The 14,227-nt window shown below is 39.5% G+C and overlaps 1 protein-coding gene across 18 annotated transcripts in view; it reads left to right on the top strand.

The window, feature by feature from the left end:
- SOX5 (SRY-box transcription factor 5) overlaps nucleotides 1-14,227 on the top strand; it is a 657,730-nt gene that overhangs the window by 548,765 nt on the left and 94,738 nt on the right. For 14 of the 18 annotated variants that reach the window (XM_054207629.1, XM_054207623.1, XM_054207624.1 and 11 more), the window contains one exon: nucleotides 5,790-5,913. In XM_054207629.1, coding sequence (XP_054063604.1) covers nucleotides 5,790-5,913 — 124 coding nt within the window. The remainder of the gene's footprint in view (nucleotides 1-5,789; nucleotides 5,914-14,227) is intronic. The other 4 variants (XM_054207634.1, XM_054207633.1, XM_054207619.1 and 1 more) reach the window with 1 other exon arrangement.

Here is a 14,227-nt window from a genome sequence, read left to right as displayed (position 1 = left end):
ACAGCTGTTAACAGCAAGAAGCTACTCTTGAGTGAACTGAGGCATTCAGGCAGGGTGACTTTTGATAAATACTGGTATGAATCGTGTAAGCCTCTTGTGCAGCAAAGGGAAGAATAATATTTAAGGCCCACATCATCCACTGCAGAAGAATTTTCAAGTAGAGATTAGAAAGAAAAAACATCCACAAAATCCTTTGCTGGCATCCCCTATACCAGTATGCCTGGCAGAGAAGCGAGCTGCTCCTCAGTAGGAAAAGCAAAGCGTTAGGTCAGAGCATGGGGTGGAATGGGTGTGCTGTCTGTCTCATCAGTGTCTTCCTCTCTGCATCTCTGCTTCTTGGCATCCACCGTCTGTTTTGCGTCTTAATCACTCACTAAGTGCCCCATAAAAAGCCACCTCGAACTCAGGAGGAGAGTGGTCATTGCATTTCCGGGATAGGCAAGGCTCTCTGCCATATGGATTTAGGACACACTTATGTCAATTTAGGGAACTGATGTAGGGGAGAGAATGAGGAGAACGACATTTTCTTTTCTTATTTTAAACGTCACTGTAAGGGAAAATAGCAGATTGTAGTTATATGAGGACATATATTTTTATTTCCCTTAAGATAGACGTTGGGGGGGTGTGAGAGAGAGAAAGAAAGAGATGGCCAACACGTATGCTAATTAAAGAATCCAGTCCTTTAGCACAGCGTGCACCACCATGAGCCAAGTGTTTCTGGAGGAAGGGGGACCGATGCAATTAAACATGTCATTTTTGAAGGACAGATTTATGTTTTTGCATGTTAAATGTACATTACATTCTTTCATATACAGTAGAAGAGATGCTTAACTTATAAACAAGTCGCAGGCAAGAAGATATCCATACAACAGTTTGAAGTTAAAGGAATCATTCATGCGCATCCACTGTTCTAGGAATGTAAAATCTGAACTTCTTTGAGGCAGCTGAGAATAACGCAAAGGGAAATAAAAATTAGCCACACTTCTACATGAAGAAGCCATGTAAGAGATCATTTCAGCAAAGTGCTCATACAGCTCTTGAAGGGCATCTTCTAAACAGCTCAAGAATAAAGTGCTGCTCAGAGTTTTGTCAGGTTGTAGAGAAGGCAGTGTTGATTTAAGCAGCTCTTTGTGTTCACACTGAGTAATTCGTTACTTTGTCACCAGTCCCACTGAAAGGGATAGAATTGCTCTGGGGTAACTAGAGGTGGGTGGAAGATCAGTATTCGTCCCGCAGTGGAAAGTGTTATATGTGGATGCCGGGTAATGTATTGAAATATTTACCTTGGAGAGAGTAAAACTTACATAAAAGTTTATGCTAACAAACATCTAATGAGCAACTGCAGAAATGAAATTGGTGGATGTGTATAAAGATAAAATAAATAAAACTAATAGCAGCTGCTGTGTTATGGGCTTAGATTTGTTGAAAGTATGGGTTTATGTTACCTGAGAAAAGTTATGAGCCTGCTAGATTAAGCGAGAGTCACATGAGGGGGAAAATTGTGAACTTTTAATTAAAGACAGTGTCAGGATGCGTGGGTGTAAAGCACCAGAATAAGGTCATGCAAGCTATCCTGATTCTGGCTTTTTCTAAGCCTTGAATGCCTAACTTTGCAACCTGAATATTTCCTTAAACTATTTTTTTCTTTGTAGCTACTTATATAGCGTCCCAAAGCCCACGTGACATTTTGCGGAAAATAGAGTAGAACTGTAGTTGTCAAGTGTTTGCAATCTAAATTTGTGTAAGTCACAGCAGGAGCTAGTAACAAACAGTAGGGGTAACTGTTAAAAACATACTGCTTAGTGCTTAGGTAGCTGTGGTAACCATAGTATGTTCCTAAAAGTAGGTAGGAGACCAAAATTTAGGTGGAAATACTACAATTATAATGAAGCTGGGAATGCTGGGAATCTAGCTGTGGCTACACCGAACGCACGTCTTTGTACGGTTGGATTTGTTATGGTCAAGTCATAAAGGACATGCACAGATTTGTGAAGGTGCTGGCCCAGACTTCAACAACTTGAATGGGCTCCAAGTTTGCTGACAAATTTCTTTTGATAAGTCATTTAAGGGCAAATATTTCAAAGGCACTGAAACAAATAAAGATGTGGTGAGGCACTTCCCAAAATCGAAAATCTCGATGTGCAACTCTGGGTGCCTCAGTTTCCCACTTGGACAGTAGATACACTCTTAGTTGCTTGTCATATGCTCATATCGTTTTTGTCATTGGTAAGTTCTTTAGGACTAGTCTCCTTTTCGGATTTTCAGTGGCAAGTATGAAGGATCCCTGAGTTTGATTTGGGTTTTAGGTGAAACTTGGTTGCAATTTCTTCCACTCATAAAATACTTTGCCATTACAGAAGGTGACTTACTGTCCTCAGTGAGAATCAGAGAACCTTTACTTTCTTGGCCTTTTTGAACTCTTGTGTATTGGCTTCCTTGAGGGGAGTATTTCTTATAATTTAACTGTCAAGTGGTGTGGTTTTACTTCCTTCATTGCAGTGTGGGCTTTCCTCTTGCCCCAAATTATTTGTCAGGCATATGTGGAAGTATGACTTCCTTGGCTATTGAATTGATCGTATAGAATATTATGGCTCACATGACATTCGACTCATTTCTTTGTTGTTATATGTATGTCATATGCCTTTTGTGTGCATACCATGCCTCTACAGTTTGTCATGCAGTACAAGAGTACTTCTGGCCAATCTCGTATGTGGTGATAGCATTCAAATTAAAAGAAAGATCAGGGAACCGTGTGATCAGTTGACATCGTGGCGATAGTACGGGTAGTGGAAAAACAGGCCCTTGGAAGATTGTGTCAGTATCATCCAGACTAATATCGTAAAGTAGATAAGAAGTTACAAAGTGAAATTGTAGCCCATTGAATCCATTGTGATTTTTGTGAGAATTTAAACTACAATCTTTACCTTTAGGAAATTAAAACTAAGAAGACATAGTTGTGTAGGGAGACGGCAAGTAGAGAATCTTGACAGCTATATACATTTTTTAGGTTGTTAAAGATGTATTTCTTTTTATGGTCATAGGTCTGTCCATTAGCCGCCCAAATTGAAAGGCCTGGAAAAAAGCTCTGATATGCAGTCTGTTACATTCAAATTAGAAATGCAGTATCAAAAAGCTACCATTGAGAAGGCATTGGAAAGTATGTAAACTATATAACAAAAAACATTTGTGAGAGATGTAACTGACATAGTAATAGCTGCTAAAAAAAAAAGAGAGGAAAATACCCTTCCTGTTAAACTCAGAAGGAGGGCCTGTATTCTGTGCCACTTGAAACAGTTGTATCCTAGCAATTCTAGGTAATAATAATAAACATAACAAAAGTTAAGATGTAGTAGTTAAATGAGCCATAAAAATGAGGAGTCCATAATTTGCATTGTATTGTGTCAGGTAATCGGATTAAAATAAACTAATGTTTGCACTTATTTGTATTTGGGAGAAAATGAAGTGTAGCTGTTTGAGTGGTGCTACATACATTCCATTCTGGAAGGAAAATCACATTGTTTTGACTGCGTTATTTCTGTATCCATGCAAACCATCCTCATCACTCTATAGTTCTTGCCTCCTTAACACAACCGGGGTTGTGTCATTTGAAATTAGTGGGTATAAGGCCCCTTGGAGAGATAAAGAGGAGCAGCGATTTGAAAAAATGAAACGCAGCAATCAGATTTAAGAAGAAAGGGCATTTTCCTGGTAAATGTTTTCCTAAATGGGAATTTTTCAGTGTGGTGTTTTGCTCGTGTGTTTGGCAGTCACTTGGAATCAAGCGCAGACTTGTGCTACATTGTGGGCTTGGCAATGACAATTTGTGTGTGTGTGGTGCTTTAGTTATATTAGCCCTGGAGGCAGAGTTAACACTTGCAGTGGGACAAGAGTATTTGCAGTCATCAGAGAACTTTGCAGTCAGCTTCAATAACATCACTCCATTTTTTTCACTTTTTTTTTAACATTTTTTTTGGCAGCAAAGCTCTTAGTAGAACCATCTGTCTTTCTATTAGTGTTTTTGAGTCCTGTTTTGAAGCTTCTTTGCTTGGCAAAGTCACTTTCATCCTTGGAAACCATTTAAAAAAAAGTTCTGTGGCTTTTTGCCGAAGAAGAGTACTATGCAAAAATTCCACACGGCTGTTCATTTTTGTTCTAAAAGAATACAGTTACTTTGTCTTTGTCTTAAAAAAAAAAAAACAAAACCCCAAACAAAACAAACAAAAAATAAACACATGAAGAAAAGGCAGACATTAGACAGTTCTAGGGTGACTGAGCGGGGATAGAAAAGAAATCACTTTTTTTTTCTCCGGCAATCCAGTTAAAAGTACATACGTCTTCTAGTTAACGGGATAAGGATAGAAAGGAGAATACTGAAGTAACAAAAAATGGACTGAGTGAGTTCAGTGAGTGGAGCCGCATCTACTCTAGCTTCAGTCCCGATCTTAATCTCCCAGTGCAAGAATTCCCATCAGCGACACTCTTGAACTCCATCCTTGCGAATCGTTTCACCCTATAAAGATGCAGTCAGCACACACACAGGTATAGACAGGCCTTGGCATAAATTAAGGGGTTACCATCCCAAATTTTGTATCACTCTTCTGCCTTCTAAGGGTGTTGGGTGAACCGAGGCATCTTCTGCGTCTTCAGGGGATTAAATTAAAATAAAACTAAGTGAAGATAGTGTAGTCTGAACTGTGGCAGCCAAGGAGCTTGCACAGGTTTTCTTTTGCCAGTTTCTGCTATGCAGGCAATAGTGAAGGGAGTAACACCTTGTTACGCCTCTGGCCAAAAAAGGTTGTCTATCAACACCCTAATTCTCTTTGTTCCTTAAGGCTACGGACCGACCACAAACTAAATTTTAGTCTTTCATAACATACCTACTTCTGATGCCTCAGCTTTACAGTGCCATTAAAAATCTAGGTGGCCTCTCAAAAAATGAGTAAGTCTCCCATTACTGACTGATCTGGTCAGTACAGTGGGTTTTTTTGATTAAAACCAACCATTTAACATTTTAATCTAGCAAACTTCTCGTTTCTCACCTCTGTGAAATATAAAGATGTTGTCCATTTCTAGTAATTAAAACCCTGACAGAACTGGGTAAAGGCAATAGCATTAGATGTTGTGCCATGGCCACCTTCCAGTTTTGATGACTAATTTCTGCATGTCTTAAGTCCCCTGCAGTATCCATTTACAATATAATATTTTCCATTTCCTGGCTTGCATGGTTGTGTACAGTTGCTGTGCAAAGTTGAACAGCTAAAGCTTCAGACATAGCTGCGTTTTATTTGTGAATAAAGTGTCTCCGCTTTTTTTCTTACCGTCCCAGAGACTTCTTCACATGTATGAATAAGTGCATGCATACGGGCAGAAGAATAATAGTGACTATGCTGTACGCTACTTACGCACACATTGTGTGTATCTTTGTGTTTGGGCTCAGTCAGGGTGAAAGCTACTGTCTGAGACAGAGATATTGTTACCCAGTGCAATAAAAGAGAAGAAAAATGCACCCTGCAGTCAAAGAGAAGTGAGACGTTATGGACTGGGGGGGGGGTGTATAATTGATCGGGATATAGTGCTGCGTTAGTGGAATCTTTTGATTTATTTTGGATTAATGTAATTCATGTAAAGTCCTTTGGTAATTAAGACGAGGCTGGATAGTTGATGCTACGGGAACACCCCATTATGGAGGAGCATAATCAAACCTGACCTCTCAGATCAGAAGAGAAAGCATGTAAGCAGGCATTTTCCCCAGAAAAAATTCCACGTTTGATTTTCCCTCTCCTGTTCAGCAGGTCCAGGGTCAGCTGCCTCCATTAATGATTCCCGTATTCCCTCCAGACCAACGAACCCTAGCAGCAGCTGCACAGCAAGGATTCCTTCTTCCTCCTGGTTTCAGCTACAAAGCGGGATGCAGTAAGTCCTGTAGATTTTTTTAGCTGGAAGTGGGTATAGGGCACAATTTCATGCCAATCTGTATAAAAGTATCACCTCTCTCGCCTGATGGACAAAGCCATTAACTTGCACAGATGAGTGTAAAATAAGAGAATTAGTCGCTATCGTATGAGAAAAGATTGTCAGAGATGAAGTATGTGTTTCAACGTAACTGCAAAACATTTCACACAAGTAGATTTGGGCACCTTCTTTCTGACAGATCTCTTTGACAAGCGAACATGCTCATGACCACACATACATACATCTGAAGAGAAGCTATTTGAAACTTCCCAATAAATTTCAACACTGTTGTGAGAAAATATGTTTTTTTCCTGAAGCAGCCTGCTTACTATTTGTGAACCGAGGGCCTATTCTAGTCTCTTTCTTCACATTAATCTCAACGGGGGTTCTGCACAGAGATCAAAGATAGCATATGCCTTTCAGTTTGATGGACTAATACAAACTATGAGTGTATTTACGAGATCCTAACACTAAAAAATACAGCATCTACTTTTTTAATCTTTGAAAGATTTGTATTGTTCTCTGCGCTTCCCAGATTTTTTTTTGAAATTTTATTTAAGCCTTCTATAGGATTTCGTGTTCCTGTCAACAGGATGATAATAAATACAAGTTATAGAATAATTGAGGAACTCCATTTCCATGAATAGTCTTAGCTACAGCAAGAATTTCATAGGCTTGTTTTCATGCATTTGTGCTGGTGTAACTCTTCTGACATCGGTTTCCTACTGAGTTATCTAGGACTTGCTTGTTCTACCGTTCTCTGTCTCTAGCATGCATATTTAGCTTTATTATGTCCATGTCAGTGTATCCATCTGTATCATTGACTAACTCATGAATTCGTCAGTTGTTTTGAGTTACTCAGCACTTGCCACTGCAGCACTTTCATAAAATTAGAACATTAAAAGATTCTTTTAGTTAAACTGGGTTAGCCCACAATTTCAGATTTCTTTCTGTTTCTGTGACATTGTAGGTACAGTACTTGAATGCGAACTTGAGTTTCTTTGGCCACTAATCCCTTTTCCTAATATTTTACGGACTGGGACCACTACTGAAAATTACTGTTCAAAACACTTCACGTCCCTCAGCAGCTGCAGTGCCAAAGCATAGGCTCGTCCAGTGATTTCACACGCAGTCTCTCTCAAATGGGAGAAGCAGTGATTCACATTACAGAATGTTTAACTGAAAGCCACACTCAATATGAATGCTACCCTAAATGTAGGCCTGGGAAAGGTCAGGAAAGCACCCCGTTAGATAGATCTGGCAGATTAAATTAGTTCCATGTCAATGAAGTCTGCTTTGGATAGAAAGAGTTGAGGTTAGTTTTTTCCCTTCTTTTTACTGCGTGTACATCAACCGTAAGACAGTCCTATAGTTCCTCACATCCATGATGTACATATGATGTCGCATGTTTGTGTAACCTTGAAAATGGAAAAGGAAAAAAGAGCAAAGTTGCTGCTGCTCCTGGCAGTAAGGCCTGGAATTAACAGCATGCCAAGGTCTAGGACTGAGCAGAAGCCAGTGGAAAAAGACAGCTCTGTGTTTGGTGATTCCCTGGCATGTATGACTGAATTTGACTGAGAAGCTGAGGAAAAGTGATAAGTAGTCCAAAGGATTTTTTTCTTTTCACTCACAGTTTAGTGTAAACAAAAAAGCATACACGGGTTTAGCTACACCTAGAAAGCTTGTAGCAATGAAAAACATAGCTGCCTTAAAGCTATAACATGTTCCTATCAAGTAATGTTTTTGACAGGCCATTAAGACATATTTCTCCCACTTTTCTGCTTGCCCTTCCGTGTATCGGTCCTCTTGGCAAAGATATAGTAGATTGTAAACCAAAGAGCTTTGGATAAAATTTTCTAAAGCACCTGAGTTATTTAGGAGACTAAATCTTCATTTAAAGAGTGACAAAGGCACTAGGATCTAAGTCTCAGGGATATTTAGCAAATATTTGTCCAGTAAACTGTAGTACAGTCACCTGTGCTAGCTTGAACTGAGCTACGGTGAGTACCAGGATAGCACTGCAGCAGAGAATGTACGGGAGACTCATTTGCTCAGTGCGTTAAATGCCTAGCTTTCACTGAGTTTGCTTTTGCATGCAAGGCCTTCCTATGACATTCTGAAGATCCAGCTACCAGCATCTTTACCTGACTGCCATTGTATGTTTTAAATTTGGCTTAGGTACCTCATGAAAGTGGAACCCCACTTCTGCATCTTCTCAGTCCTTTTGGAAAACCTGCCTTTTTTCCTGGGCTGATAGATTTTCAGAGTTAGTTTGTATGGTTGGTGGGCAGGAATTCTCTAGGGATGATTCTGTTATTAAGTAGCATTAACAACGTGCACATAGGAACAATAAAAAATCTCCATGGGACAATTTAATTCCCAGTCACAAATAGCAAAGAACTATAAACATTTTCATATACTGTTTCTTAATAAAAGGGAGATGTGAAAATTTGGGGGAGAAGGAAAAGGGAGTTGTGACAACCTTGTGACAACCAGCATTTTCAAAACTAATTAATGATACTGAGTACCTTGATGATGGGTATCCAGCTGGGGGACACCTTCAAAGGGACATTTACACTGTTACATGCCTTGCCCCTTTGAAAAGTCAGATCTCCAAGTGTATCTCGAATTCAGCAGCGTGTCATCTAAAGCGCTGCCGATCTCTAGTCAGTTGTGCTGTCGGTCACTCCTCACGGCTGGGTTACTTGCCACCTTCTGTCTGCTGGCCAAGTAGCTGAAGAGATAACTGCTTCCAGTTGCTCATCTCTGTGCCTCTAACTTCTAACGTACTGGCCAAGCTTCTTGCTTAAGCACTCCCTAACTTGCTTCCATCCAGGCTGGGATAGCAAGGACTTTCTGTTAAAATTGCTTAAACTAAGCTGGCTCGTTTTAATGGAAACATCTTGGGAAGTGATTAAACAAGCAGCTTGGTCACAGTGGTAACCTTTGGCAGGGGGCTGTGATTGGAGATGGTGGCCTCTTCAGCCAGCACAGCTGCAGCTGGAAGAGAATGTGTGATCAAGCCTCGAGGTCAGAGAAAGAGAAAAAATGATGAATACCTAGTTATACTGCGATTTTTCTTTCAGTCAGCTTAGATAATGAAACCAAACTAACTTATTCAGTGCTTTCTGATTCACCTGTCCATGTTAGAGCAACAGAGGGTCAAATGTATGTCTCCCAGTGGTTTCAGAGAGTGTGTGTAGTAGGATTCCTCATCCAGCACTTCCCAATGGACTAATGACTTATCCAGAGAGAGGCTGTGGAATGGAAGAGTACTGATTTCTCTATGCATACTTCCTTTTCTGAGTATTTGACTGAAGGTAACAAAAATAGTCATAACGGTTCATAGCAGAGGTCCATTAAGATTCCTTTCTTGGCAGGTACCTAAAGAAGAGTATAAGAACGGGCAAGAGTATACCGATGCTTTATCCCCCTATGCTTTGCCAGGTTTTAGACTCAGGGACCTTCAGACATCCCTGGTGCCATCACTGTGTGAGTGCTATTCTGTCTGTTGTCGAAGACAAGGAGGTTTCTCTGCTTGGGTTCCTACCCGATTGGAAACATTCTAGACAGCTGAAATGCTCAAAAGAATACAACAATATCAATCTCTAATATGTGCAGAGCAAATTATTCACTTATACTTCTCCAAATATTTTGCAAAATTGGGTAAATACAGGGAGGAGAGGGGTAAATATTTTCTCCATGGTTACACGGCAGGTCATGGTCTTTGGCTTCCAATTCGATGTAGTAAATTTCCTTTTCTTTCTTTTTCTCCATAGCAGATCATGCTTGGGAGTGGCTTGATTTTTCATTTTGTTTTGTTTTTTAAACAGATGGTTTGCATTACATAAGGGACAATTTACACAAGTTGACACTTCCCCTTTTTTCTCTATGGCATATTGTGTGGTGGTAAAGTTGGCAGAGAAGAAGGGAGGAACTTCTATTAGCATTACATTTCTATTTGAGAAAAAGATTCATAATCTATTGTTCCAGTTGATTTTTAACCTCCATACCTAGATATAATTGCATGGTGTGTAAAATATTTAATACTATTCTTTACAACCAAAGCATTTATTTCATATGAGAATAATAAGCTGGCAGTATGTGATGGACTATAATGTCCACAATTAACAAGAAAAATACTGGTTACCTACTTAATTGCTACATACCTGGTTATCCTTTCACTGTGTGCCATTTGGAGTTTAAGTATTTGGATTTTTGTGCAAACCTCTTTATATGTATTTTATTATATACATAATATGTAGTATTATGTATATTTACATATAGATGTATAATGCAAATCTCTTTATAACGAGTTGATGTTTCAAAGTGAGATGTTAACTAGGTGACCAGTGGCACGAGCAGATGGTAGCACTTAACCCCAGTGCCCTAAGTATATTCATTGGTTTTAGCGGCAGGTGAGCTCCTTCCATTTCGGCTGACGTTGAAACCAAACAGAGCCCGATTACTGCATTTCCCAAACTGTGGCAAAGCTTCTCCCACATTTAGGCTATGCAGATTGGGTCAGGCCATTTAACCCTTCTCCTTTTATCGTCAGCCAGCATTCTTTAACCCTATCGTTTGTTACTACTGCTGTTACTGGTTCAGCTTCACTTGTGATACTTGCTAGATAATATACGACTCCCAGCATTTTCGCAATGGCGATTGCAATGTGAGCTCTGCTGAGGTCTGAGGAGCTGTTGCTGGTGACTTCACTGAAGTCAGATTTCACACCAGATGATACAGATCTGCTAGGGCCACTCTTAGAAATAATTAGAATTTATTCAGAGCTAATTAATATTTGTGAAGTGCTTTGAAAGTATAAAAACAGCGTAAGTGATAGAAGATAAGTTTTGTGTTGTGCCTAGTTCCACCTCAGAGGAGGCTGCTCTTTAGTCGTAGGTAGTGTCATCCTTTCGTTAATGCACATATCGATTTTTATGTGGAATATTAAGGCACGGTTGTCTCTCCTGCATAAGAGATAATAAAGGGAATGAAATAAAGATTTGGGAAAGCAAAAGGGGCTGCTTCTAGGGAGCTATTTGCAGAAAAGGCAGAAGGAGTTAGGCTGAGAACAGTGGTAGATCGGGTATTCTTCAACAACTGTGAGGAGCAGAATGCACCAGGGCAGAACGCTTCCCCACGCTTCCTCTGTGGTTCTGCATTTGCAGCAGTTACCATTAGCTTTCCACTAAAAGACACAGAATAGCCCAAACTCTGTGAAGAAGACGGCCTCTCCCCAATCAATGGTGCTAAGTAAGATTCATTTTGGAAAATGCACTCCATCGCTTCTTTAAGCATCTGATGATGGCGACAAAAAGGAAGTGAAATGTTGACTAGCCGCTTAGGGCAGTGGGGTGTGTTGTGTCGGTCCTGAGCTTTTTCGGTATGATTGTGGCTGTTGACTTCCAAATAGTTGCTTCTCTGGACGATGAAGAACAACATACTTCATTTTCTAAACTGAAGGTGTACAAAAAATTGAATTATACGGAGATTTTTAGGATTTGTTTTCTTTTCTCAGGAAACAACAGTTATTAAGTCTGTATTTCTAGAAGTGGGTTTTGCCCCAGAAATATTTTCCAGGTTGTTCCTAAATTCTCAGGAATGCTTCTAGGTAGCCTTTGATTTGCTGATACCTATTTTATTTTTATGGAAATGTGCCAAATTTTGGAAACAAGAATTGTTTTTCTTCGCCCATTCCTCCTCTCCCCTGTGGATAATTTGTTGTAACAAATCGTATTGTGTTCCCAGTCAGATGTCATCAACATGAGGTTTTCTGAAAGCACTTTAATCGCTATTTCAACCATATCCAATTGGGGGGGGGGGAAATCTGAATATACAATAGGTACATTGTATGTGTCTTACATATCAGCTCGTTGCTGCTGGAAGTGTTCTAAATAAAATGATGCACACAAAGTTATTGATGAAATATCTAATTACCTTTTAAAATCGGCAAAAATGTGTGAGATGAACAAGCCAAGCCTAATAAAATTAAAATATGCTGAATTTCCTGTTCATCTGTATTCTGAACAATAATTCTGATGTCCGATAAAAATGAAACTCTCAGTTAATTGGTTCCTCGTACAGTACAATAAAATTAATGTTTAGGAGTTAAATACCATAAACTTCCTCAGGGAAATTTGCTGATGTATCTCTGTTTTTTAGCCAGTCACATGTTTCATTGTTTAATGGGGTATCATGTGGACCGTCTTATAATTTTTCTGGTGCTCAGTGTCCATGTGTCTGGCTTCTAAAGAGACTGAGCGCTAATTTCTGATTTAACTGTGTCAGCTGTATCAGCTGACATACAGGTCATTGACAATCACCAAATCACAAGAAAAAAAATTGACATTGCTATGCTTTTATCAGAGTGACAAAAATAGGAACCATGTGTTGTGAGGACCACATACTGTAGCTTCTTTATAAAGATGCTAGTCATCTTTCAGGGCTACTGTTTATGCCTTGGAAAAGAATGAGCATATGACTAAACCCTCATGTTCCCCCCAGGATAAGAAAAGAGTAATAGCATTGTGGATAGAAACAGCAAGAAGGAGGAATTTTTGGTAACAACTTTGCCTTTTAGCATACATGAGAATGTGTCACTTCTGTAATGCTGCAAATGCAATGGAAGGCATCGAGACTGCAAAAAATAACAACACAACCAAAGACTATTTCTAACTGAAAGAATCCCTTAGCCCCTGATCTGTGTGTGGCTTCTCGCAATAATGCTCATAAAAACAAAATAGACAAGCAAAATAATGGGGTTCTGTGAAAACAGGCTGAGAGTTTCAGCTCAGTTTCTAGGCCATAAAAGTTGTCTGGTGTTATGGCACTATTATCCATAGTTGGGCAACCCAGTGAAAGTCCCAATTTTTCAGTTCATGAGCGGGTACAAACCTCTGTGGAAATATATGGGCTTTCCTTGGTTTCAGAGCTTTTGAGTAACTGTCATTTATTCAACAGGTGTATATATGTCTAAAAAAAAAAAAAAAAGGCATCCTGAAATCATGGGGTTATTCTGGTTGGAAGGGATCTCAGAAGATCTGTAGTCCAACCTTTTCCTCCAAGCAGGGTCATCTAGGAGGTAAGACCAGGTTACTCGGGGCTTTATTCAGTCAGGGCTTGAAAACCTCCAAGGACAGAGACTGCACAACCTGTTGTGACAGCCTGGCTCTCACATTTCAACGTCTGACTGTCCTCATGGGGAAGATCTGATCCTCTCTTGATTCACTTTATGTCCATTGGCTCTTATCTTCCAACCAAACACTGCCATGATGAGCCTGGCCCTGTCTTGTTGATCGCCTCCTCAGAGGAATTGGAAGGCTGCTTTTAGGTCCCTCCAGAGCCATCCCTTCTGTAGACTGAATTGTTTCTCTAAAATACAAAATAGGCTAATCCCTTGTAGGCAGCTCTTGGTCAGTGCTGTCCCAAACTATCCTCAAAGAAGATCAAGGAACCAGTTTGGATTTCTTTTTGGAAGCCACTGGTGGTGTCTTCTTTATACTCTTTTTCTCGTTTGTCTAAATCCCTAATTCCTAGAGATGGGGAACACTGCTTATGTCTTTCACAGCCTCCCGATATTCTTACTAGATGTCCACCATTGCACCAAAAAAAGTGAAAGGAAAGTGGTGATGAGGATGAGAATGAATGAGCGGTGAGAAGAGATGCAGTAGCTTACCTGTCAGTTAGCCATCAGCTGTGATTATCCATTATAAATATACTTAAGTGATAAATTGAGTGTAAAATAATTGTGTCTTTTTCTAGAGCGTGTCAAAAATGGGGGGAAGATAAAGTAGAATTCCTTTTCATTCAACAGAATCTACTATAAGGAAATGTTTATTCTGGTATTTTTTATGGAATTTAGTGTAGCATTCTGCTTTTGGAAATCATAATTTAAGAATTTGGTTTTGTTTCTTACTCTTTATATGCTTCACACTGTTTGCTTTTTTTCTTCTCCTTTCATGACCTCCAACTTTTTTCACTTGCTCTCCCTGAACGACAGGTAGGAGGAAAACAGTAAGTTTAAAAAAAAATCATAGGAAATAAAACCTCTACTTCTCTTCTTCTGGTATCCTTTTTATTTAAAGAAGAAAAGTTCAGGAAAAAATCAGAGAGTTCTATTGTTTCATATAATCAGGTTCAACTTAAAAATCCTGTCAAAACATTATAATTTAACATTAGCGTGTAGCTTGATTTATATAGCAAGTAAGACAATTGTGCCTGCTCTGAAGAGCTTGCAGCCTGTCAGGAGACAAGACAAGACACTGGCGGGGAT

Source organism: Rissa tridactyla, chromosome 1 (assembly GCF_028500815.1).
Source record: "Rissa tridactyla isolate bRisTri1 chromosome 1, bRisTri1.patW.cur.20221130, whole genome shotgun sequence".
Taxonomy (NCBI): Eukaryota; Metazoa; Chordata; class Aves; order Charadriiformes; family Laridae; genus Rissa; species Rissa tridactyla.
Note: the sequence above shows the minus strand (reverse complement) of the source record. Positions and strands in the feature narration are given on the sequence as shown.